Genomic DNA, 27,002 nt, shown 5'->3' with positions numbered 1-27,002 from the left:
AAGGAGAGAAAAATAGAGGGCAGATTGCAGTATGCTGCACAGGGGTGACACTCAAAACATGTAACATCTGGTCTGACCCAGACCCCTGCCAATCAGAATGCTTGCCTGGCCACTGAGCATGGCCCAGGGGCCCCTGCTGTGCAGGGCCTGCTGACATTAACCATTTGTTTAGTAACTGATCATGGGGAGATTGGGAGGAGGGGCTGTAGGGAAGGCTCTAGAATAGCTAGAGCAAAGCCTGGGAGGCAGCAGGTATAAGAAGAGGCATTGTGGGGCTTGGACAGCAGTTACAGAATTTATCCATCATTATGGAAGCATTCGTGGCTTTAGTTCAAATCAAGGCTGTCAGCTTGAAGCACCTGGGGGGCAGGCTCAGTGCACACCTCCCACCGCCACAGCTTACCCAACAGCGCTTTTGCAGGCGCATACCAGTTGCTCTCTCCTCCCACCTTCAGTCTCCCCATACCCACCCTCACAAGTACCGTCAGGGAATGTTTGTCTATGCGTTTATTTAGCTAACTTTTTCTGAGCTCCTCCTCTGTAGCAGGCTTGATAGGTGTTAGACACAGATGACAAGGGGCACAGGCTTAGAAGTCCTCTGTTAGCTCCCCTGACACCTTCCTGGCAGTGACTTCTCACTTGCCTTTGCAGGCTTACCATGTTCAGTCCACCCTGGTTGCAGGATGCCTTTAATGCTGGAGCATCTGCCTCTGCTGTCTTCCAGCTCTGCTCTTTCTACTCACTCTCATCCTCAAATCCCTCCTCTGACTCCACACCCAGCTGTCTTACCTCCTGCCTCTATGCTCCCAGAGGCCCTGGTGATCTCCCCCACCTTAGCTGTCACCCCTGAATCATGTGTCTGCTTACATCTCCCCACCTGACAGAGCTCTTGCGAGTCAGACGCCATCCCCTATTCACTGTTGCCTCTCAGTAAAGGCTCAGGGCCAGCTTTGAGTTGGTGCCACCTGATTATAAGTCTGTGTCCCCAGATCATCACTTTAATTGGCATATGACTCTTCAAGCCATTGAATATCCCCCCTTCCTTACCCACAAAATGCTCCTGGGACTAGTAGACATTGGATTAACTTTCAAGGGCATTGAAGGTGACCATGTTTTCCATGAAGGCAGCATCCCTTTGTCACTCAGGTCCTCACACCTGGGTGAACACCGATCATCCGCAGCTTCTCCAACCTGGCCTCAGTTTCAGGCATTTCCAGGCCTTTTTTGGACCCTCAAGAGACCCATCTCTGCTGATTCCCCATCTCAGGCCCCACTGGTAAGGAAGCAGCAGGGGTAACCTGTTCCTTATTAAGGCAGCTTTCCTCTGCCAGGCAGCATCCTCTCCATTCTTATACTCTGGGTTCTCCCAACCAGCCAGAAAGGAACTTCTGTTTCCTTGGGGACCACTCAAGTCTCATTGCCTAAGCTTCTGCCTTGTTCTAGACTTGCTGCAAGTCCTACCTGAAAGGGGAGGCCTGAAGCTCTCAATGCAACTTAATGTTCATGTATTGAGCCCCTTCTGAATACTGGATTTTGTTCTAGGCACAAGGATTTAGGAATAAGCATGGTGCCTGCCATTGTTGCTCTCTCCAGCAGAAGTGGCAAACGGCTGTGTATTAACAGCTCCACTGTGCCACAAGACTTGGGCAAGAACTCTGGCAGGGGCTAGTGGAAGAAGTAGAGCAGTCTGCACAGGTGTGGTATTGAGGGTGACTTCACAGAGGAGGTGCCACTTGGATTGGGCTTTAGTTACAGAGAATTTGGCCTGGTGGACAGGGGGCAGAAGGAACCCTACAGGCATAGGAAATCCCTCAAACCAAGGCCCAGGGAGAGAATGCCCTGGTGAGTTCAGAGAAGGAGCTGCAGGTGGGAGAACTATGCTCAGCGCACTAACCAAGCTCACCTGTGTTTCCTCTCAGGCACCAATTTCACCCTGCGAGAGCTGGGACTAGGGGAGGTCACCCCACCTCATGGGACCCTCTACCGAACAGACATCGGCCTTCCCCACTGCGGGTACTCCATGGGGGCTGGTTCTGATGCCGACATGGAAGCTGACACTGTGCTGTCCCCTGAGCACCCCGTGCGACTGTGGGGCCGGAGCACGCGGTCAGGGCGAAGCTCCTGCCTGTCCAGCCGGGCCAACTCCAACCTCACACTCACCGACACAGAGCATGAGAACACAGAAACCGGTGAGTAGCTTGCTTGGCCTGTATCGGGTGTCGGGGTTGCTGACCAGGGCTGTAATTACAATATTGATTTTCTGCTCTATCACTTGGGACTCTGGTGAAATTGGTGAAAAATTGCTTTGCTCTCAGTGGTCAAAAGTCAGAGACTCTTCCACAGACACTGAAATACCTGCCAATTGGTGACATGTCAGAAGTTGGGTTGCTGCCCTTTCCATCCAGTTTAGGGGGGATCCCAAGAGGCTGGGTCGTTTATAAGGTGCCTACATGTGGGCACCAAATTGTGGAAACCCATCCCCCATAGCTTGTCCTGTATTCAATCAACTGTGCTCAGCCTGAATCCTGCTCATATGATCTCTGCAGTCCTGGGCATCTCCAGTATCTTATGTTCATCAAAGGATGGTTTATAAACAAAAACTGTCATTTGGGGCTAACTTGAATATTGAGGTTTAGGGGAGATGTTGGTGAAAGGCTACAAAGTTTCAGTTAGGAGGAATAAGTTTTCATGATCTCTTGAACATGGTGACTACAGTCATTCAACTTAAGTATCCCTTATCCAAAATGCTCAGGGTCAGAAAATTGGAAGCTTTTCAGATTTTGGAGTATTTGCATAGACTTTACAGGTTCAACATCCCTAATCAAAAAATCTGAAATCCGAAATGTTCCAGAAATCCAACATGATACTTAAAAGTTGGATTTCAGAGCATTGCAGATTTTTAGATTAGGGTTCTTCAATCCATAATAGTGTATACTTTAAAATTGCTATCATTCCCAGCAACTCCAGAGACTGAGGCAGGAGGATCACAGGTTTAAGGCCAGCCTGGGCAACTTAATGAGACCCTGTCTCAAAGTAAAAAAGTTTAAAGGGCTGGGGGTGTAGCTCAGTGGTGGAGTGTCCCTGGGTCTAATTCCTGTACCAAAAAAAAGTGAAAACTTGAAGTTTTGCCCCAGCTTCTTTGTGACCCCATGAAGTGCTGGTCCCAAACTCCTTATTCCACTCTCATCTCTGAAGCTCCTTCTCCCAAGGCTGTGGGAGAAAAAGAAGATAGCTAGTTCACATGTTTCCTTCTTCTGGTAGAAGGAAGAGAGCCAGTTTTAGAATTTTCCTTCTTCCTCCCGGGACCTTGTTGGCACATTTCCAAGGGGCTCTGAGTCCACTCTAGTCCTGCATGGAGCCTAGCCATGCAGGAAATCTCCCCTTCTGCTGCATGTTATGCCCCTCCACCCCTGGGCACTTTGGCCTAGCCAGGTCAGCCCTGAGGTAAGCCCTGGCTGCTGGGGTCTGACTGTGAAGCCTGGAGAGTGGAAGAGCCCAGGGACAGCCCCACTGACTGGGGAGGCATTTGTTTCTGGAAAGTCCACAGAGGGGGTCTGCAGGTGCTTCCATACCAGAGCTCCCAGAGCAGGGGCGGTCTGAATTAGAGCAGTAAGAACCAGTCAGGCCAGTGTCCCCTATTGGCTCCCAGCTCCAAATGCAGAAGCCTGGGGATTGCTAGGTCAGGACAAGCACTGGGTCGGAGAGATGGCCTAGACCATGTAGTCTGAAAAGGAGTCTCCACCTGAGCTGTGTGAGACCAAATCCAGATTAGGGATCAGGTAAGTAACCAGGCATGATCAGGGTCAGATAGGAACTTTATCATCTTGAAAGAGTCAGGTGCTGCAGAGTTCCAAATGTCTATTCAGTCACCTGCTCAAGAACTCATATTTCCCAGGAAAGCCTGTGTACTTTCTGGGGCATGGGAGAGTCAGATCCTAGATACCAGCTTTGCAATGTCACCTTCTCCTGGCCCCCAACTAATGCTGTGAGAATACCAATGACCTCAGCCCCTGAGGAGTTTCCCACTATGGCTGGGAATCACCCACGCCCTCTTACTACCTTCCCAACAAGGCCTGGGCAGAGCCAATGGCCCTGCCTCTCCCACCCCACTGTACACCAAACCAGAGCACCAAATTAAAAGGCATGCATAGCCTGGCACAAAGAAAATGGGACCTAGTGATGGGACAAGAAATCTCAGTTCAATGACTGACCTGAGATGTGGCATTGGGTGAATTGCATCCTTTCTCTGGACCTCAGTTTTCTAATATGTAGAATAGTTTAAATGAAGTCAGTATCTTCTTTCTTTCTTTCTTTCTTTCTTTTTTTTTTTTTTTTAATATACCAGGGATTGAACTTTGAACTCAGGGGCACTTAACCACTGAGTCACATCCTCAGCCCTTTTTTGTGTTTTATTTAGAGACAGGGCCTTGCTGAGTTCCTAGGGCCTCACTAAGTTGTTGAAGCTGGCTTTGAACTCAAAATCCTCCTGCCTCAGCCTCCCAAGCACTAGGATTACAGGCATACGCTATCAAACCCACCTTAAATCAGTGTCTTCTGTGTTCTGAAAATTTTGATACTTTTTAAATTGGGAGGGTAAGTGCTCCATGGACAAATATTGAGGAACCACTCAGTTAAACCAGAATGTCAACTCCAGGACTTCTCAGAGCCTTCAAGATGGTAATGTGCAAGTTAATAGATAAATTAACAAAGAGGGATATTTGCAGCATTACTCAAATTGTTTGACCTCAGAATCCTTTATTCTCAGAGCATTTGATGGAACCAGTGCCCTAATAGATACTTTTTGGTAGCAACTGAGCTGAGTGATCTGTAGGCCCTTCTGATTTAAGTACTTAAATGTAAAAGATGAAGAAACAATAACATTAGTTATTATTCTATTAGTATTAATAACTGTGGCTGGTGATCAGAACCCAAGCACAGCAGCTGTACTATCTCATTTGCTCCACCTACAACACTCTGAAGTCGATTTTATTATTCCCATTGTACAGAAAAAGGAAACTCCATCCTAAAGAGGCTAAGAAACCTTGCATCAGTCACATAGCCAGGAAGATGGAAATGGATTCGGACCTGTGTGACTCTAAACCCTTGATTCCTTTAGCCCTAGTTATTCTAGTGAATTCTCTTGGTAGCAAAATATACTCAGATTATTTGTTCTTTTAAAGGCTTCTTGCCACAGTGACAAATGATCATTTCCCATAAAGTCATGACAGAGTGAGGCACGTAACGCCCACATTATTGTATATTCCCTGAGAGCTGAATTACAGCTGAATTAAGCCTGTTGGGTGATAATGACATACCCAATGAGCCTGAAGAGTTTCAGCCTTTGATAGTGGGGACAGGGAGACGGCTGCCTGCTCTCCGGGCCAGGGTGCTCTGCAGTCTTCCATTTCCACCCTGGCTACAGAACTCTAAGCCCAGCAACACTCAGGGAAGAATGGGCAGGCAGAGGAGGAGGATTGGAACCTAACAAAGGGCTCCTGGCCCGTCCCTCTCAGGCCTGTCTCCCCAGGCCCACGCAACTCCCCCTGCTGCCCACGCACTCTCTGCTTGCCTCAATTGGGAAGTCACACTAGGGCTTTGCTACAGTCAGGTCTAAATAATGACACCAATCGTAGCAGTGGTTCATCTTTACTCACTGGTCAGGTTCACAGTGCTCTTGCTCAGCTGAGGAGGCAGAGGCACAGAGAGACGAAGGTGTGCACAGTACACATGTCTCACAGAGCTGGAACCAGGCCCTATTGGACAGTTCTCTCAAAATTCTCACTCCCTTCCCACCACCCTTCCCACCCTCTCTTCTTTCTCCACCCATTCTCTTCTCTCCATTCGACTCTGCTCCCATCTCTCTCCTTCTTGGGTGAGAACTTGGGTCTCACCATCAGAACAAGGCCCAGTTCCACTGAACATGTTAGGCAACACGTCACAGGGTGGCCACTCCTCAGGAACAAAGGGAAGTCAGCAGCAACCTCTGCTGAGGTCCTTCAGCTGCACATGTCCAGTTGCCTTTCATCCTTTTGATAATGCAGTGGAGTCCCATTAGCCACACGGGGTAACTGAGGTTCAAAAAGGTCAACTGACACAATGACCAGCAAGTCAGCATGTTGGCAAAGCTAGGATTTGAGCTCCGGTCCCTCTGATCCTGTATTCTCAGTCCTCTTCTTGCCTCTATTTGAATCAATGAGAGGTTTGGACTCTCAGCTGAGGCCACCAAAGATGTGCAACTAAGTCCTCAGAGATCTTTGATAAATGTGAAATGCAAAGCACAACCCAGCAACCTCCAGCCACAACAGCATCGCCTCTGCCTCCACACCCCGCCTTGCATTAGTCAATCCCAATAGTCAACAGTATTGACAGCGGCAGAAGCTTTTGCTGAGGTCACAGTGATGCAGCATGCAGCCACCATCGATAATAACTTTTATGGGGTCCATTAAAGCTAATTTCTGCCCCTGAAGGTTAATGTCAGCAGCTTTTATGTCACTGCTTAATATCTAAAATAAATATAAAATTGACTGGGTAATGTAAACACAAATCTTCCTCCTCAGGGCCATCAGACAGAGAGAGTCCTCAGGCCCCTCCTGCCCTGTGGAACCGGAGACTGGGGGCAGTGAGGAAGAGCCGCATGTCAGGCACACAGTCAGCACTCAACAGACATTTTACAGAAGGCAGAGACCACAGTTAAAGGTTCATTCCCAACCACAGGGTCAGGATGACAGAGTTTCTTTTGTGGATTCATTCTGTAATTTGTTTTATAATCGTGCTAAGCTCCTTTGTCATGCCAGGTATTATTCTAGAATGTAGAAACCAGCTGAACAGTGAAGTAAGTGGGAGTACAACCACCTGTGGCTCTGTACAGTGATCAAGGTGTCACAGATTGGAAGAACACCAGTGCACAGGCCAGTGGCCTCAAATCCTCGTTGTGCCAGGTTCTAGCTAGGAGACCTTGAGCAAATCACTTGACCTCTCTGAGCCACGGTTTCCTTATTTAAAAAACAATATTCCTGTGGTTACCAGGGACTAGGGGGAGTGGGAATTGGGAGTTATTTAGTGGACACAGAGTTCCAGTTTGGAGAGAATGAGAAAGTTCTGGAGATGAATAGTGTTAATGGTTGCACAACAGTGTAAATACAGTAATACTACTGAATTGCACACTTAAAAATGGTGAAAATGGTTTAGCTTTGTCTATATTTTATTATAATAATTTAAAAATACAAAAACTGCATGCCATCTTCCTTCCTTGAGGTGTTGCTGTGAGCCTGTACAACACTGGTGTTCTGTGCGGATCCTTAATACATGCTACCTATTAATGTTAATTGTTTAAAGAGCTGAGGGATGACAGTACAGGAGCCATTTATTTTGCCCTGAGGGTGCAAAAGTTCGTTCCTTCACTCCATCCCTGTTATGCACAGGGGTCTGAAGGCTCAGTGGATCTCATTGAGCATAAGGGGTCCAAAGAGGAATTCCCAGGAGAGGCCTTTGCATGAGCCAAAGTGTGGAGGGATGGAAAGGCATGGTGGGCTGGGGAATAGCGAAATGTACTGTCTGCTTTAATCCCAGAGGCAAATTGAGATGTTCCCTTAGAACAGAAACAGCGAGAGAGTCACAGTTAACCCCCAAATTATCAGGCAGCCTCGTGTCAAAAGGGAAATTATTGGTTAACCTAATTAGGCAGCCAAATTGCTTATTCAGAGTCACAGATTAGGCAAACATCTCCAAAGCACAAGGAGAAAGGAGCTCATTACCAATTTCACTCCATTTATCCTCTGCCCTCCCTGGCCCCATACCCATGAGACTCAGGTTTAAAAATCTATAAGAAAATCTATCACAAAGATTCAAAATGGTCCGAGTACTGCAGCAACCCAACCTATCATCAAGGGCAAAGCTTCTAGAGCAAAGAGTTTGGCCCATCAGCTGTCCTAGGGATTGAACCCCCACATTTGGCTATTCTTCTGCTTTGAGAGCCAGTGTACTTTCCCAGGAATGCAACAGTGCCCATTGTTTTTAGGGAATTAGAGTCTCCTGCTAGACAGAGGTATCCACATAACCTGTATCCCCAAAACCCAAAGAGGACTAGGAAGGGCTGGGTACAGTCAGAGCATCTGAGAACTGTGACAGAATGGCCCTTAGATAAGCCAACAACCCATGAATTCTTAACTTTTCTTCATTTTCTAGCCAAGGATGCTAAATTCTGGAGATGGTGGGTGGTTGGGTGACTTGAAGGAGGCACAACTAGTAAATGGTAGAGCTGAGATTTGAGCCCAGATCTGTCAAACTCTGGTACCCATTTTGTGCTATTTTGTAGAAACCCGTTTTTATTACCTCAAACAAAAAACATACAAGATCTAGGAAATAAATTGGGAATATCTAGGAATGTTCTGGTTATATCCAGAACATAACCTTCTTTGTCAATGCAGGAAATTTCTGGAAAAGAAACTGAATTCACAACCTATCAGAGTTGATCAGGACCTTGAAATCATAACAAGTCACTCTCAAACTGTGACATGTTAGGGAAAAGACATTTAAAGGAAGGATCATAGAAGTCTAAAGGTCCAACCAGGAGATGTCTAGGTTTCAGGGAGGAAGTGCCAGTCCATAGGTTTTGAGGGATGGAAAGGTCTTTAACCAATAAAGAGAGGGAAGAAAGGGCATTCTGTATGTCCCCATGAGGGACACTTAAGCACATGAAATGGGGACTGTGGAGGCAAGATGTGCTAGAGGGTAAGGTTGTCACATTAGGTGCCTTGTCTGTCATATCACAACTATTCTTGAGCACTTACTACGTTCCAGGTACTGTTTGAAATCTTGTGGTTCCAGCAATGATCAAAACTGCCCACTCTTGTGGAGATTGCATTCTAGTGGGGAGACTGATGATAAACAAATTTTTAAAACTAAATTTTATAGGATTTCTTAAGATGATAAGTGTTACGGAAAGGAGAGAGTGAGTCCTGGTGTCGGGGGAGTTGCAATTAAATATGGTGGTCAGAGAAGGCTTCATGGAGAAGGTGACATTTGAGCAAAGCCTTGCAGTGGGTTAGGGAGTGAGTCATGAGGATATCTGGAAGAACAGCAAACCTGGCAAAGGAAAGGGCAGGTATAAGGGCCTGAGGCAGAGCATGTGTGGTTTGTCTGGACAGCAGCCAGGAGGCAGGTGTGGCTGGAGTAGTGGAAGAGGCCTCTTGGTGACTTGGGGTATGAATATGTGCAGGCCTTTGTAGGCGATGCTAAGTAGGGTTCTGAGCTGAGAAGGGACAAGTTCTGATTAATGCTTGAACAGGATCATTCTGGATGTTGTGTTGAGGGTAGACAGTAATGGGAAAAGGTCAGAGGCTATTGCAATAATCTAGAAGAGAAGCAATGTTGGGGAGGGGTCAGGCACAGCTAAGCCATGGAAGCAACGAGGGTGGCATCTGTACCAGAGCTTCTCTTCCCTGCTCCACCCTAGGATCTTGCTAAGCACTGAGGATGACCTCAAGACTCTTAGGTTCTGTGACCAAAATGAGCTCCCAGGTACTTTCAGGGGAGGTACTTTCAGAGCTCACATCCGATCCTTCTCCTGGTCTCACAGCTACTTCAGCCCAGTTGCAGGGTTCTGTAGCTGCTGCCTGTCCCATGCTCTTTCTGAAGTTCAAGGCTTTGATCATGAATCGCATCTCCAGCCATTCTTCATACCACACTCCCTCCTGCTCTTCATCTTGATTTCTGACCCTGTAGCCTGACTCCCACTCATCCCGAACCTTGCCTTCTCACGCAGGAGACTAGTGGCACTCTCTTGTTTTGGTATCATCTTGGCTTCCATTTAGCTGTAATTGCAGCCCTTCCTTCTACTCGGTTGCTTCAGATTGCCTCAGTGAAGTTTAACCTGGAGCCTCCTCTCCAGAACACCTCAGCTGGAACTGCCTGTGATCTGGGAGCCAGTACCTGACAGGCATGGACATCGCCCTTCTTGGGAGTTTCTTGTCAAAGGACTTTAAGAAGTCCTGGCCCAGATCAAACACTCCCCACATCCTTTCCACACTGGTGAGCTCTGTTAGCAATACTGATCTTACTGCAGCCTGCTTCTGAACTGGGAGAGGAGGAAAAGAGAGACACAGCGATTCAAAGCCATGCTAAATTAAGATAGATTGCATTCTCACAACTCGGTTAAGACCCGCTGAGTGTGCAGAGAGGTGCAGCAAACAAGAATTTTGCTTTTAATTTGAGCCAACATGACTTTCAATTCCAGTGGAAGCAACGATGTGCACAATGACAAAATTCTTACCGAAAGACATTTGAGAGGCATTTTTTCCCCATCAGTAAGCTCAGCTTTGTTCCAGGGAGAGCCTATTTCAACTTTAGCTAACTCACTATCATTTGGGGGAAGAAAGAGAATAACCAAGGGTGGGAGAAGAGCTTCCTGCCCACGGGAGCTAGTTCCAATGCAGTTGTGTGGCATCCAGAGATGAATCTGCATTCAATTGCAGGCTGTCATCTGTCTGAGTGTGTCCCGGAACCAGTCACTTCTCTCTGAGAATTAATCTCCCCATCAGCAAAATTGGAATCTCAAGGAGTTAGGTAATTTAGAAGGAGAATGGACTATGGGTTTATACTCAATCCCAGCTCAGCTGTATAGGAACTAGATGATTTTGTACAGATACTGAATTTCACTGTTCAGTTTTCTCATCTGCAACGTAGGAATAAATGCCAATCCTGTGTAATAGGAATGAGAATGGAAAGTGATTATTCACATGAAAGAACCAGGATGGTGTTTTCCAAACTGTAAGTCATAACCAATCATGAAATAAATTTTGTGACTTAGCACCATTGTTTAAAATAATAAATAAATAGAATCATAATAAAGAAAATAGAAGCAGACAGAGGACATTGCACATGACAAATATTGTTTTGTGGAATTTTTATTTTAGTTACATTCTGTATACAGTATATGTATCAGATCATCCTGTAAAGTGAATTTGTAATGATAGATTTCATTTTTTAAAAGATTAAAAGACGGTACATAGCTAACATGTAGCTGGACTTTGGAAATGTTAACTCCCTTTCTTTTTGACCCCTCAAAAATTTCATGATTAGTGCTGTGATAGTTTTGACCCCAAACTGTTACCTGCTGTTTCTAGAGCCCCTGTGGAAAATGAGTTCATTGAAAGAAGACGGACTGGCCCAAGACCCCAGGAATTGCATGATGATATTGCTGGAATTCCTGGTTTGTAGAACCTGGCCATCTCTCCTGTGCCCCCTCCCAACTCTCTTCTTCATAAATGACCATCATTAGGGTGATTAATAAACCCTAGGGCAGCTGTGGGCTGAGGACAACAGCAAAAGCATGCCCAAGTAGGAAGAGCTTCCTTAGGGGCATCCCAGGGCTGGATGAGTCATAAGCTGGACTCACTTGGCACAATGGCAATGAGAGAAGAACCAGAGCAGGTCTGTGTGAGCACCATGTGAGCCAAATGAAATTTGGCTTCTGTCAACTCCTTGGATGAATCCTTAGCACAATTTTCATTTCACACTAATCAACCCAAGAAGATGAGCACCCCATAGAAATAGCTTTGATTTTAAGATGGAGCATGTGGGGCAAAGTGTCAAGAGGAGCTCTGGGGTCCATAGATCTGACACTTGAAGATGGCATGAGGAGAGTGGCAGTGATTACCCAAGGGATCCTTGAACCAGGCTCGGTGCAAACCCACAAAGAGCTCTCTAAGGAAGAGCTCATAGACAGGACCAGGTCCTCCCCCAGACTCTTCCCAAACTGATAAGCCCAGCTTCCTTTGATGGAGGGAAACAGTCCTGGCAAAGAAGGGAAGCATTTGATTAGCAGTCAGAGGGTTGGGGTCTGACTCCTGCCTGGGTGGACCATTCAGGAAATTGCAAAGCTTTACTACGGCTAAAACCTGAAGAGATGGGGCCAGAGAGAAGACTGGGCTCCATCAAGGCAGAAGATGGCTCTGAATTACTAGCTGGAGTTCAGCCTTCCTTTGGAAGGTGATAAGGAACCACAGACACATTTTAAGCAGGAAAATAAATACCTTCCCTGCTTCAGGGGAGGATTGACATCTCAAGGGATCTCGCTCTTGAGAATAGTGGAATTGCCATTAGCTTTGAATTGTAAGCAGTTCAACAGAGTCAGGCTGCAGGTCTGGCTAGTGCCTATATTCAGATTGCATTTGCCTTGGACCATTAACTATAAACTTGACTCATTGATGATCTCAGATCCTGCCTCTGCTAAATTTGGACTTCAGAGATCCTTCAGAGGGTATCCACTAATTGCTAGAGTTCATTTATAAAGAGTTTGCTTGTATATACAGTTCCTCTTCCTGTTGATAAACTTGCCCTAGTCTGGGTTTCCTAGAAAACAGAGCTTGAGGCAGATGTAAGTGCTGATTTGGAGGTACCATCTACCTCTAATTTGGGAGGTACCATCTCAGAGCAGGGAGGGAGGGGAAGATGAGGAGCAAAGCAAAGTGGTGTGTTCTCATGCTGGCCAGTGCTTCAGAACAGGCTGCCAAGAGACTTACCTGGTCTTTAAGCAGGTTCCCCCCGCCCCCACCTCCAGGGGTTCCTGGGCAAGCTGTACAAAAAAAAAAAAAAAAAAAAAAAAAAAAAAAAGGCATGTCTCCAGAATAGTCTCTGGAGACTATTCTGGAAGGTAAGACAAGCAGCTGATGGCCCTGTGCAGAACTCAGTGGGTCTAAGAGGGATCAGCTAACCACAGTGGCAGATGGATGGATCAGTTGGCTGAGGGCCCAGCAAATGAAGGCCCCAAGAGAATCTGAAAAGGTGAAAAAAATGTGATTCATATCCTGTTAATGGCATCTTTTTCCCCCTCCCTTCTCTTTTTGCCAATTCTCTTGCCCCTTTCTGTATTTCTTTTTACTCACTTTACTTGTAAATAAATATAATGATGCTATTCATTATACATTTATAATATGCCAGACAGTATGCATGCATGGTTTCATTTAATTACCATCATTAGCCTGTCAAACAGAGTTTGTGATTCCCATTTTATAGTTGATGCAATTGAGGCCTCAAAAACTTAAGTAACTTGCCAGCTAGGATGTCACAGAGCTGCTACCCACCCAAGACTGTCTAAATCCAAAGCTCTTACCTCTGGCCATACTGCCAGATGGTGTTAAGAATATAAAACCATTTGAATGATTGCCAATACTTTTGCAGGTTCAAAAGGTAATGATATACCAGACCAGACCTTCCAAGAAAACAGTGGCTGACATTTACACACAGGCTTTGGAGCCAGACTGCCTGGGTTCGAACCCCAGTTCTTTCACTTGGGTGTTAGCATGTGTTAGAAAAGGCAAGTCTCATAAGCTTGCCAGGCCCTACCTTTCCTTTTCTATAGAATGAGGATGATTCTGGTATCTCCTCACAGGATAGTTGTAAAGATTAAATGAGTAATAGAGTTAAAGCTCTTAGACTAGTGCCTGGCACATAGGAAGTGCTGTTTAAGTGTATGCTGTTGTTATTAATTGCACAGCGTTTCATGACTCACCAAGTGTTTTCACATTTTGTTTAACATGTGCAACAACCTTTGAGGGAGCCATCAGTATCATCATTGTTTAGAAGGGCTTTAGATCACACAGCTGGAGCGTGGCAGAGATGGGACTCGACCCCCCTTCTCTCTGTCTCCACACCCATGCATGGCTGCTCATCACTCCATCTGGCAGCCGATCAGTTTGGCTCCTACCACCAGAGATGATTCCCAGTACCAGGGCCAAGTGTGCAGCAAAGTCTCCAACAAGCCTGATTTTCCTCAGGCCAGTTTCTCTCAGTCTGCTCTGTGAGAAAGAGCCTTCTTCTGCAAGAAATATTTCCCTTCAAATAAATAGCCAAATCCTTTATGTTCCAAACATTGAAGAGGAATTTTCTCTCCACCCCACCCGCTCCACAGCCTGGCTCCTAAATGAGTTTGTTGCCCTTAGTTTTGTAGTACCTTAACTACAAAATAAATTGCTTTCCCAAGTGCACCTCCAAGAAGGAAATAAGTGTATGGAACAAACGAGGTTCAAAGCATGGAATAAACAAAGGGAAATTGTTTGCAGTTCCAGCTGCTGTAAAGATCGAGAGGGAGGAGAGAAGAGCCATCTTGGGCGAGAAGTAGGCTGTGAAAACGCAGAAGGAAGCTCTTCAGGCAGGAACCAAATGGGCGAAGGCAGAAGTTAGACAGCAGTTAGAAGCAAGGCACCTCCAGGCATCTCTCACCTGGCAGCAACAAGAGAGAAACTGCTTATGCCCAGAGGATTTAGCCTTCTTTCTAGCTGCATCCACCACCTTCCGTCATTTACTACCTCAGCACTAGAGGTAGGAGGGCTGAAAGATGGATTTTTATTTGAAGAAAATATTATGTCACTTTTTCCCCTGCTGGATTTAAAAAGGTCTTTAAGAGCCTGCCCGAGCAACCTAGTCATTATCATCCACAGTTATGGAGAGCATTATAGCTCGCAAGATCCTTTAATATCTCACATTTCAAAAAGTACTTCCATCCTCTCCTCAGTCCAGGGCACCGGAGTCCAGCCCTGACTGTGGACCTTAGAACTTGGAGTCTGTGTCAGGGCAGGCCTGAGGCTCAGTGGGTTCTAGAAGGACTCAGCATGTCGTGGAACTCACAGCCAAAATTTATTCCAGCAAAGGGAAAAGGAACATGAAGCAAAGTTTGGAGGAAGCCAGACACAAGCTTCCCAGAGTCCCCTCTTCACAGAGTCATGCAGGAAGTGTGTGATTGCTACAGTAGTGAGTTGTGAAGACACCTGCACAGAGCTGTCTATCAGGGAAGTTCAAGGGAGACCAGGGGACAAGGTTTTGATCAGGGTGAGTCACATAGGTACACACACAGATCCAGACTCTTGGGTGGAAAACTGGTGTTTAACGTAAATCTGTTCCCTGTAGTCTGAGCACCACAGACCATTCTAATCATTCAGGGAATAGAGAACTGTTTACCAGTCAACTTCCCAGGTACCAGTCTTGTGCAAGAAGACCTCTCTAAGGTCACAGTCTCAGACCAGTTATATGAACTCTTCTGCATGCTGCTCTTGGATGTCCTCCCTATTTGACTAGAGTGGCCCAAGGAGCCCACCCAAAACATACTTCTCACAACAATTTCATAGTCCTTTCTTTACTCATTGTCCTTTGTGCACTCCCTTTAGAGAGTGAGTGTAAACTCCATCTATGAGAAATTGCCCAATAAAGAAAGTTCACTGCTAGCTCTGGCAACCAAAGTGAAGAGAAAAGGAAGTGATGAATCTTAGTTGGCAAAATAAGCCACATTCGAGTGAAATTCACAGGAGGACAGTGCTCCTAGGTCAATAGTGGCATGGATGAATTGGGGACTGGAGGGAGGGACATTGTGAAGCATGGTGACCAACCGTGTGCTCCCACATTCAGCAGCACAAGCCAGGCAGAGGCTGTGGAGAGCGGGTGTAATCTCTGCTCAGGACTCACAGTGAGAAGAAGAGGGTTGACGCCTTGCTAGGCAGCCACGCTGCAGAGTGAAGCGTCAGTGCTGGGAACTACCCTGGGTAGCCAGCAGCCAGAGTACCAAGGAAGAGCAGGAATAGGACCACAGGAGGAAGAAGTCCCCCAGAATGGCCTGTCACCAGTACCAATCCAAGAACGCGGTTCAGGAGTTTCATGACAAAAGAGTTAGCGTGAGGTTGCAGGGCCAGGATGACTGTTTGCCAGACAAAGTAGGCTACAGGGAGAGCTATTCCTAGTGGTCAATGAAAGGAAAGTCCCTAGCATCTTTCTACCCTAAATCAGTCTCTCTGCTAGGCCAGGGTAACACCAAAGTCCTATTAATTCTGTCCTTCCATGACCACTAGAAACCTATGAAGATGAACAAAGATGGGTTTTCTTTGCCACAAGGAAGAATGATCACCACAGAGAGACACTGGGTGTCTCAGCAAAGGGTGTTAGGACAGATAGCATTTGACCTTGTGTTTGGTGATTTGGGGTGGTCTCAAGGAAGTGAATTGGATACTGTCAGGTTACAAAGGCCATTCTAGCTCTGGGTATCATAATGACTCTTCTGGAGAAATCAAGAAGAATGATGTGAGATTAAAGTAGTAATTGGAAAAGAGGTAGCCATCACTCACATTAGGCAGCATAGGAGGGTGTTTGGTCATTTTGTCCTTTGGACAATGTTCTTGGTTCTGTCTGAGTTCCTACATGACTCCAGAATGGCCTTGTCTTTGTCACGATCCATTATGTTCGCAGAGTTGTTCGAAGTTTTATTTGAAATTGTTCCTTCAACAGAATGCCACAGCCAAGCCGAGGGTGCCATGCCAGCTTCTGGCTATCACAGACTGCTTTTCCCTTTCTTATCCCGAGCAAAAAGACAAAGGATAGGACAACAGTACCAGGTGTGACAGTTTGCTTCAAAGGCCTTTAATGACCTAAGCCCATGATAACTGCCAATGTCCAGAGAATAATAATGGAAATGACTCATTGACTAATAACTATGATTATACTAATGAATTATGTTCTATTAAATAATCATTTGGTAATTTGTACTCAATAAATACTTTGTTACAGGTCAGGTACATGTATAATCTCATTTCAGCCTCTCAATATCCCTGTGAGATTGTTATTTTCTTTTTTTTTGGCACATAAGGAAATGGGGACTCAGACAAGGTAAGCATTTCCTCTTAGGCAACTGGAAGCTAAGTCCAAACCAGGTATCTGCCTGACTCGAAAACCTACCCTTCCCCCTGGCCCAGGCTTCCTGGACACATAGGTGCTCATGGGCACTGAAAGAGATGGATTGTTGAGCAGTATCAGTCCAAGGAGCATGACAGCTCTGTGACAGATCTGAAGAATGCTCATGGACAGGGAGTTTCAAAGACCACAAAAATGTCCCAGCCCACAGAAGCCCGGGCCTGGGCAGAGCATAGTGGTTCCTAGTAGCTGCTGTCATAGCTCCAGCCAAGTGATCTGTCCCTGGCATCCCCAGAGAGCAAGGGTGGGCTTGATTGAGTTTTTGTATTCCTGCACAGCTGGCTAATTAATATGAAAAAGAGCTGCCCATTATTGATTAACTTTGTATTGTACCACAACAATGTCTTAATGAAACTCAGTATCTAGAGCTCAAAGCTGGGGTAAAACATTTTAAGGAGAAGTGACAGTTAACCTTACCATCTCCTTCAGGAATTCCACATTTTTTTATTGGGAGGGGGATTCAAAGACCTTTCTATAGTATATCCCTTGGTCAGAAGCATTAGTTTTCTTTCAGTGATCTCTTCATAATTCATCTTAAAATTTTTTAACAGATCTATGTTGATCTGGGCAAGGCCATGGTTTATTTATCTAATTGAGTGTCTGCAATGAGAGTCTACAAATATGCAGATTAGAATGGGTTCTCAGTTCTGATGAATAATCATACCCATATTTCAGGAAACTAGACAAAGGTCCAGAAAGAAGACAGGAAACTAGTATTTACTCTTGCTGCATTATTTTCTTGGGGGTGACTTAAAACAATAGAAATCTATCATCACAGTTCCAGAGGAGAGAAGTCTGAAATCCCAGGGCATGTTCTCTCTGAAACCTGTAAAGGAATCTTTCCCTGCTTCTTCCTGGCTCCTGATGGGATACTGGCAGTCCCTGACATTCCTCGGCTTGCAGTGCATCCCTGAACTGTCTTCTTTGTTTCATGGTGTTCTGTCTGTGTGTCACTGTTCACTTGGCTATCTTCCTATGAGGACATTAGTCAAATTGAATTAGGGGCCTACCCCACTCCAGTGTGACTTTGTCTTTACTAATTTCATCTGCAATAAGCCTGTTTCTAAACAAGATCACATTTTGAGGTACTGGGTGTTAAATCTTCCACATATCTTTTTTTTTTTTTTTTTTTTTTTTTTTTTTTTTTTAGGGGTGGGTACCAGGGATTGAACTCCAGCACTCAGCCACTAAGCCACATCCCCAGCCCTATTTTTGTATTTTATTTAGAGACAGGGCCTCACTGAGTTGCTTAAAACCTCACTTTTGCTGAGGCTGGCTTTGAATTCACAATCCTCTTGTCTCAGCCTCCTGAGGCACTGTGATTACAGGCGTGTGCCACTGCACCCAGCTCCACATATCTTTTTGAGAGAAAACCACCCATCCTGTAATAGATGCCCATTAGCTGCTAGAGACTATGAACTCCCCTCCCATCACTTAGAAGCCAGACTCTTGAGTTTGCAGCTTTTCAGTGCCCCATGAACTCTAACAGGAGAAAACATTTTAGTCTGAATGATGTACAAGTCGCCACTCTCCACACTGGGCTCCAGGACTCCTGAGGCCTAGGCCCCTCTTACCTCCCTCTGTGACTCATGTCATCTAACAGCTGAGCAAGCCAGCTCAGAGCACCCAATCCTAGTGAGTCAGCCCTTCCCTGTAGATGTGATTCCACAGAGAAGATTCCTCCTGAGACCACGTGGGTGACCTTGTGGCCTGGCCGCCATACGCAGAGTGGTGAATGTATGAATGTGTGTGCATGGCTGTGTGCTAACCTGGGGCGTGTCAGCATGGGGGCATGGACCTCTGCGCGACAGCCAGTGAAGTACAGGACCACTTAACAGTGCATGAGTGCATGATGTCAATGTCGTTACGCTGGTATAGGAACAAATGTGTGACCGTGTACTTTGAATGTACATGAGGGTATGTGAGTGTTTGTGTGTGAGTGAAGGTACAGGTGGGGATTTCTGCAAAATACCTGTTGAATTTTAGAATCAGCCAGCAAGCAAAGGTAAAGTCTTTCCTCCCATTAACGTGGGGAAGAAGGGTTTTGGGGGTTTTTCCTTTTTCCTTGATTTTTTTTTAACTTAAAAAAAAAAAAGAGGCATCATCCAGTTAGTGTTTGTTAATTAGGAACAGGTCCCAGGGAAGCTGCTGCGGCAGCAGCACCAATAAATCACTCATTAACTGCCCGTGGCTGCCTGCCTCCAAGCCCACGGCTCTGCAGCGTGAGCCCAAGCAGCGGCCAGGCAGGGCCCTCCACTGCAGACCTGTCCTGGGCACCCACCAGATTGGAAAGAAAGGCCTGAGCCTCCCTTCTCTGATTCATGAGAGGATAAATCCAAGTCCCTCTGCATCAAGCCCTCCCTGGTCCAGCCCCTTCTGACCTCACTGGCCACATTTCTCACCACTTGCCTGGTCTTGATTCCTTGATTTGATCCCCACTCCTGCGTGCTCCTCCAAGTGCCCTGATCATGGCCTCCTTCACAACAGGCCTGTGATGGCTTCAACCCGTGCCTCCCACAGCGAGATCATGCTGAGGTTCTCATGAACTTGACCTGTCTCAGCCAAATTTCACACCAAAGTCGTAGACACCCTCAATGTTTTAAAGTATTGATTCTGGTTAAAACCACCATAGACTTGAAGAGGAGAGAAGTAATAGGTTTCTCCCTGGGATGGTGAAATGTTCTAGGACATTGGGGATTCTAAATGTCACGAACTATACACTTGAAGCTGGTTATCATGGTACAGGATGGGCGGGATGGAATGGGATATGAACCTGAGTCTCTTCCACAAACCAGCCTGTTCTGGCACCCTGGGCTTCCTCCTGGTTTCAGGTCCAGCCCTCACAGACTAACTAAGCATAGTGCAGCTAGAGATTGAAGAAACTGAGGATGGCAAGACAGACATGACTGGGGACAGCACCTCTGCCCCCTGGTTGAGGGCCTTACTATCTCTCCCATTCTGTCCTGCCACCTCCCAGGTGCCCACCTCACAGCACTCTCCAGATCCCATGGAGAGCCTTCTAGCCCCATTGGTGACATGCTCCCTGCTAGATGATAGACACTTTTATTAGTCCCTGGGCCTTCTTCTGTGGTTTGGAAATGGCATTCTTTCAATTTCTTTTTTTCTAGTACTGGGAATTGAACCCAGTAGCACACTATCATGAGCTATATCCCCAACCGTCTTTATTTTTAAAACAGTCTCACTAGAATCTGGCCTGGAACTTGTGATCCTCCTGCCTCAGCCTCCTGCATGACAAGGATGACATTCTTTTTTGTTTGTTTGTTTTTGATTTTGCAGTACTAGGGATTGAACCCAGGGCTCCCAGAGCTTGGAGCATGCTAGGCAAGGGCTCTGCCACTAAGCTACATTGCCAGCCCCAGAATGGAATTCTTTATGTTTGTTGTTTGTTTTTTTGCAAAATATGTGGAATCTACCCCCAAACTCATGGGGTCTGCTTTAGAGCTTAATTGAAATGCATTGAAAGATTTCAGGACAGTTACTGAATGTTTTCCCCATGTGTGTAAAGATACTTGGTCTCATGAGGGCATTTGGTAATCTGGGTGGGGGTACTATTAGAATTAGAAGACTTTGGTTCAGGAAGCTCAGTACTCCATCACTGGGGCTAAGTCTAGATGTAACCTTGGAAACATGAAGTTCAAAGTCAGCAGGATTATGACTTGATCAAAAACATGTCACCAGTGTCCTTCCTGAGACATTAAGGCATATACCAGGGCCTGCATTTGGTTTTGGTTGGCCTCAGTATAAAGCTACTTCAGAAAGGGGAAGCAAAAGGCTCATTCTGCCTCTGGGTCCAATTGGAGACAAAAACAGCACTATGGGGACAAGAGGGAGGTGGGAGGTTATTACAGGCTCTTCTCTTTCAGGTATCACGTTTTGTTCACCAGGTGTTGTCCATTTCCCCCATTCTGCATTCATTCATCCTTCAGAGTTTATGAAGAACCTGATATTTCCAGGCCCTGTTTTAGTTATTAGAGACAGAAATAAAATTTCTTATAGTCAGTCTATGTTAATGGCTAAACTGACAATAAATGTTTATGCTGCAGTTACAAATAACCCTCATGTCTAAGTGGTTTCATAGAGCTTATTTTTATGTTATTCCTGGCATATTTTGCTCCACATAGTCTCTCAAGGACTCTGGATAGTAGGGACTCCACCATCTTCTAGCTATACTACCTGAAGTAAATGGCCTTTTTGGCTGCTTCTCACAGCCCTAAGTCTGACTTAGTCATATGACCATGACTAACTGAAAGGAGCAGGAAGATGAGTTCCTCCCGTGTGCCCAGAAACAGCAAAGAACCAGCTTTGGTGAACACCTGAAGTCCCCACACACCTGGATGGAAGTGGCTGGGGCAGTCACACGATTGAACACCTCCCCAGAGGGGTTTCCAGTCAGTAGAAGAGACAAATGCACAGACCCCGTAGCTGAGCGAATTTAAAAGTGATTTGCAGAGGAGGAAGAGGAGCTTCCATGTGAGATCTTGAAAGGAGGGAGGCATCACTGGAATCTTCCAGGGTAAGGGGTTCTCATAGGCTAGCCATGGGCTGTGACTGGAGCCCAGTGGGGTGGTATGTGTGACAAGAGGCGATTCTACGTATACAGGGCCTTGGGCACTATCTGTAGGAATTTGAGCCTTATTCTGCAGGGGAGGGAAAATCATTGAAAGCTTTCCAGGAAGAAACTGATCCACATCTGTATTTTGGGAAGATCACCCTGGATCCCACCCTATGGATGTAAGTTAGAGATGGACATAACCCCTGGAATCAGAGTGGTGATCAGTGATCATACAGATTTGAGAGAGGCTTAAATGCAGGCACCAAAAATATCATAATAGTAACCAAATATAGGTGTACAGGGGGAAAGAAAAGGGACACATACTCTAGAACCAGTTTTTTATCAGGCATATGTCTCTGGTCATTTGGGCCGCTATAACAAAATACTTTAGACTGAGTAAATTATAAACAACAGAAATTTATTACTCACAGTTCGGAAGTCTAGGAAATCCAAAATCTAGGAGCCAGCAGATTCATTGCCTGGTGAGGGCCCACTTTCTGGTTCACAGATGGGGCCTTCTCTCTGTGTCCTCACGTGGTGGAACTAGCTCCTCAAGGGTGAACTAGCTCCCTTGAGCCTCTTTTGTGAGGGCACTGATCCCATTCATAGGACAGAGTCCTCATGACCTAATCGCCTCTTAAAGGCCTCACCACTTAATACCACCCCATGAGGGGTGAGGTTTCAGCACGTGAATTCTGAGGAAACCCAAATGGTGGTGCTGGGCACCAGGTGCCTGGGCAGCTATGTGGATACAGCAAGGCTGGAGAATGATTTGGAGAAAGATAATAAGCTGAGTGTTAGATGTCGCTGAGTCTGAAGTACCTGTGGAAACTCTAAAGGTGTCCATAGAGCACTTGGACATTAGGGCCTGAAGCTTAGGAGAGTCTGTCTACCTTTGCTGAGTGTCTAAGAAATTAGAAGTGTGGGGGTTACCTCCAGGGAAAACAGTGCTTTCCTCCAGGCATCTCAAATTGCACATCTATTGGTACCAGAATTGTTTTTTAAATTGTGTAGCAATCTGGGTGCTTTCAAAATGGAGTCATTTCCTGCTTATTGCCTTCCTAAAACCTAGCCCCTTAGGCTAAGGGAAGTCACAGCTCTCTGGGCTTCCCCATTCCCTATGGCAGTAGTAAGGAGCTGCGGTCATTGTGCAGACCCTGAGCCCCCAGACGAGGTGGCACTTGTTCATCTGTCCTGGCACCCAGGTGCTCAGTAAATGTTTCTTGAACAAACAAATGAATTAACTACAAACTATTCAAAACTGTTGGGTCCCTTGTGAGAACATAAATAGTACTTCCATTTTCCAGAAGACTTTAATAAATTATAACTCAGCAAATTAAAATAAACATTTGTTTTAACTTCCACCAACCAAGTCGCTGGAGGATTGGACACCTTTTCATCTTCAAAGTGCTTTCAAAACAAGAACTGGCTTCCCTTAAGGCCCCTGTTTGGATGTTATAGACTGTAAACAGATACAGAAATGTATTAGCATTCAGTAGCAAAGGTGCCTCAGGCTAGTTTTAAAGAGTACCTTCTCAGGAAAGAAAAGTAAATTATTTGATTTTTTGAGTGCTTCAGTGTGCCAAGGGTTGTGTCAAGAATTTTCAATATCTGTTACATTATGCTCTCAATAGTTCTGTGAGATGTTCTCTTTCCTACTGTAGAGATAAATCTCAGAGATAAAGTGACCTGCTCAAGGACATATAGCAGGTGAGACGGAGAACCAAAAACCTCTCTTAAATTCTTCTAATGTCTCGATTACTGACCTTTATTTTGCATCATCTGATCTGCCCTTAACCTGCACTAGGCACATGCAGGAGGTAAATTCTGGGCCCCATCCCAGATTTATTGGATGAAACTCAACAGAGAAGCTAGGAAATCTGCATTTTAGATAAACCTCCCAGGTGCTTCTTGTGCACACTGAGCTTTGATCACACTCTTCATACCCATGATGGGTTTCTAAAACTGAGAAAGATTTCTGTCTAGCAGGATGAAAATACAAACAAAGGGGGAATAACTAGACCCTGAACACCTCGTGCCTCACGTTGAGCTTGGCAGCTTTGGCTTTCTGCAGACAGTGTGGCAGCATCTTCCTCCCCCGGCCTCTGCAGGCTGTGCTGGCCAAGATGGAAAGCTTCCTCTGTTCCTGCTTTGCATGGCAAGCTTGGGTGGATGTTTTCTCTCCACTCCATATGGATTTTGCAATTAACTCACTAGAAAAGTAAATCACGGGGTGCCTGGAATAATAAGTGCAGCAAACGCCAGGCCTCAGCCAAGTAGACTGGGAGTGGATCCAGAACATGACTGAGGTTGCTGGGCCGGCGCAGGAAGAAGGCAGGAGGCCGGGGCTGGCAGATCCTGGAGGTTGGACAAAGGCAAGAGACGAGGGAGGAGAGGGAGCCAGTGGCCAAGGTTCAGCACCTCTTGTGTACGCGCCGCATGTGCTCAGTTTTCTGACCTTCATCACGTCAATTCTGCACCGCTGTCTTAGCTCCTGTTTTCATTCCCATTTTACAGTAAAAGAAACTGAAGTTCAGAGAGACAGTGTTACTTTCCAACTTTCAGCTTCTCCAGGAAGTCTTCACTACTGTCTCCTGACCTACTGTAATCTCTCCTTTCTCCCAGCAACTAGAGTAGGGAGAGACCCTTACAAGCCTAAGGATAATTGGAGGACAAGGAGAGTTGGTCTCAGGGAACCTGGTTCCTCCTCTGTGAGAAGGGATGGTGACTTTTCTCAGTGGTAGGGCTAGTCCTTGATTTTGATATCTTATGTGGGAACGCTTCAGATGCTGCCTGACACATAGTAGGCACTTGATGTCCCTCGCCTGCACACCTAGACCATTTCCTGTCACAGAATAAGTGACAACCCTTCAGAGATATACCATTACTGGGTTACACAGGAATGGCGGAGCACCCAAGCTAGCACAAGGAGTGGGACTTAAAGAAGCATTGCAGTGAAGTGGTAGATAAAGTGACTAGCATGTGATCAAGAGCTGTTGCCCATCCTCCTGGTCTTAGAAAATGAAGCTGGCCAGAGGGTCTGGATTCGAGGCTGAGAATAGGCCTCTGTCTAACTGACCCCTTTACAAAGAAGCCAAGGACATTGTATATATTTTCATTCGATTCTCCAAAGGTCAGTCCTGGTTCCAGTTTTAATTTCTGAGAGAACATATCTGATTAGCTGAATGCATCTTTTCTTGTCAAGCTGTTTGTGGGCGGAGCTGGGCAGGGCAGAGTCACATGACACATGACATGCACCTGAGGTTCCTTCTGAAGGGACACTGAGCAGACATGCACGGATGGTCTGTATCCTGGTCAGCCCCCATCTAGGTTTTACACTCCAAGAAGAAAAGTTTTGTCTTGTCCATCTTTGGTCCCCTCACAGGACTCAGTCCTCAGGAAAGGACCCTCAGGGTTGGGAGGCAGGGGACAAAGGGAAGAGAGAAAAACAAAGGTTCTGTTGCTCGAGCTGACTGTGGACTTTTTTACAGAAAAGACATAACTGAAGGTGGAGGGCCTGTGTCTCTCTCTGAGGAAGTCCTGTCCACCCACAGATCTCTCTTGTGACGCTCTGCTGGGCACAGTGTGGCCTGGCACTGTCATTCCTGTGACCACATCTAAATAGGCTCAGTTCACAAGTCAAGAGAGGTTTTCTCTCTTGGCCTCCAGAACCTAAAAATCAAACTGGCTTCTTTCTGCTTCTCAGTTTCCTGAGCAATAAAGTTCCTGAAACCAGAGCCAGGCTGACAGTGCTGTTGATGTATGAGCAAAACGTAGGGCAGGGATCCCTCTGTTTGGTGGCATTCACTCCGCCGTCACTACAGCTCCAAACCCCTTTTGGGGCTGTATGTCAAATAAATGGGCATGGCTCAGCAGGTACCAAGAGGGAATCAGAAAGTATGTCGGCTCTTGAAAGGGTTCGATGGTTGTTTCTTTGCCTAGTTGGAAACCTGGGCAAAGAGGACTTAGATTGCAGGTAGAGATTTCAGCTGGAAGGGTAGGATCCCGTATCTTCTACAACAGCACTATCCAGTAGAAACGAAGTGATGGAAATGTCCCATATCTGCACTGTCCTATGTAGTAACCATTAGCCACATGTGGTTTTGAGACCTTGAAATGTAGCTAGTATAACAGAGGAAATATATTTTTTAATTTTAATTTAATCTTAAATCTAAATTTAAATAGCTATATATAGCTAGTGACTACCATATCAGATTGTGCAGCTCTAGAATAAAGGGATGCTTTTCAGCTCTTTGGGTAAGAAACACATGTTGTACTTCATATTCCCAGTGCCTAGCACAGTGGCTACCATGGGTTTAATAATCAGCAAATGAAGGAATGGAGTCAGTATTGGTAGTGATGAGATGGAGACCATGTCAGGTAGAAGGTGAGCACAGGTTTTACAGTTGGTCATACCTGAAGGCAAAGTCTAGCCCTGACATTTACTTATCTCTGTGTCTGTGAGGCTTAGCATCTCTAAGTCTTCTATGAAATGTCTATAATGCCTATGTTCCTGCTAAAGGAACAATGAGTCAGCCTATACAGAGTGGTTAATGCAGTGCCTGGAATATAATGAGCTCATCGATAAGTAGTATGTTCATAGAAAAGAACAAGAAATTAAAGATCAACCTTACTGACAATGATATTCCCAACGGAAACAATTCTATGAACAAGATATAGGCAAAACCTCTCTGTGACCATGTTTCGGACAGTAACATGGCCAATACAGGATCACAAAAGTAACCAAGCAGCCACCTTTCTGACTGCCATTGCCCTTCTCTACATGACTGCTGCTTCTTTACCTGTTGCACACTCTAGCCCCACTTTAACCCTCCCTCTCTAAATAAAAATATTTGTTCATCCACTTGTCCCCAGTCCTTGAGAACATACAGTCCAGAGTTAACCCTGCTTCCAACTCTTCAGAATCATCCAACATAAGCCCAGACCCTATAAGGTCCCGAGGTCTCATTAAGGTGCTTTCTGCCTTGCTTCAGCCGGTTAAATGCACTTAACTATTGTATAATTACAGATGTGACCCTGATAGTCTTTGTGCAGTCGAGGACACCATGAGATGTTTCAAACCTCACTTTTCCATCATGACACCCAAGAGCAGAGCCATGGTGAGAAGGCTCCCTTCGCTGGCTCTTTCTCTTATGAGGCTCAGTTTCCTCAAGGCTAACTCCAAGTTAAAACACCCGTGCAATTCTAAGAGGGCTTTTTCCTAAGCCAGGACTTGAACTTACGTTGTTAACAGTCAGAGTTCTTGCCTTTCTCTGCTTCCCCCAAAGAGGGTTCTGTGTTATTGTAGCTAGCAAAGCAGCAGAGAGATTAATTGGAAGAGAAAAAAAGCTTCTGCCCTTTGGAGAGACCTCAGCTGCCTGCCTGTTTGGCTGAGACTTCCTTCTCAGTTTACAAAAAGATATCGCTTCAGACCCGAATTGATATTTAAAAAGAAAGCAGTCCAGTAAGGAAGGGCAGGTGAGAAGCATCCAGGAAGGCATCAGAGAGAAGGTAACATTTACACCTGTAGATAAAAAAGGTGAGAAAGAGAATTTCAGATGGTTAAAGCTGGTGTTGAAATTCCAGAGCCCCAAAGGAGCAGTTTCAAGGGCCAAGAGCTGCAGCTCAATGAGTTGGAATTGTAGGTGTGATGAGTTGGAAGCACCTGGGAGGCATCTAAGTTGAGATCATTACCAAA

The 27,002-nt window shown here is 45.8% G+C and overlaps 1 protein-coding gene across 11 annotated transcripts in view; it reads left to right on the top strand.

Moving 5' to 3' along the window:
- The window catches only part of TENM4 (teneurin transmembrane protein 4), a 737,381-nt gene that overhangs the window by 364,054 nt on the left and 346,325 nt on the right, over window positions 1–27,002 (top strand). For all 11 annotated transcript variants that reach the window (XM_079105080.1, XM_079105086.1, XM_079105077.1 and 8 more), the window contains one exon: window positions 1,920–2,189. In XM_079105080.1, the coding sequence (XP_078961206.1) occupies window positions 1,920–2,189 (270 nt within the window). The remainder of the gene's footprint in view (window positions 1–1,919; window positions 2,190–27,002) is intronic.

This window comes from Sciurus vulgaris (genome assembly GCF_902686455.1).
Source record: "Sciurus vulgaris genome assembly, chromosome: 11".
NCBI lineage: Eukaryota > Metazoa > Chordata > Mammalia > Rodentia > Sciuridae > Sciurus > Sciurus vulgaris.
This window is presented reverse-complemented; position numbering and strand designations above follow the sequence as displayed.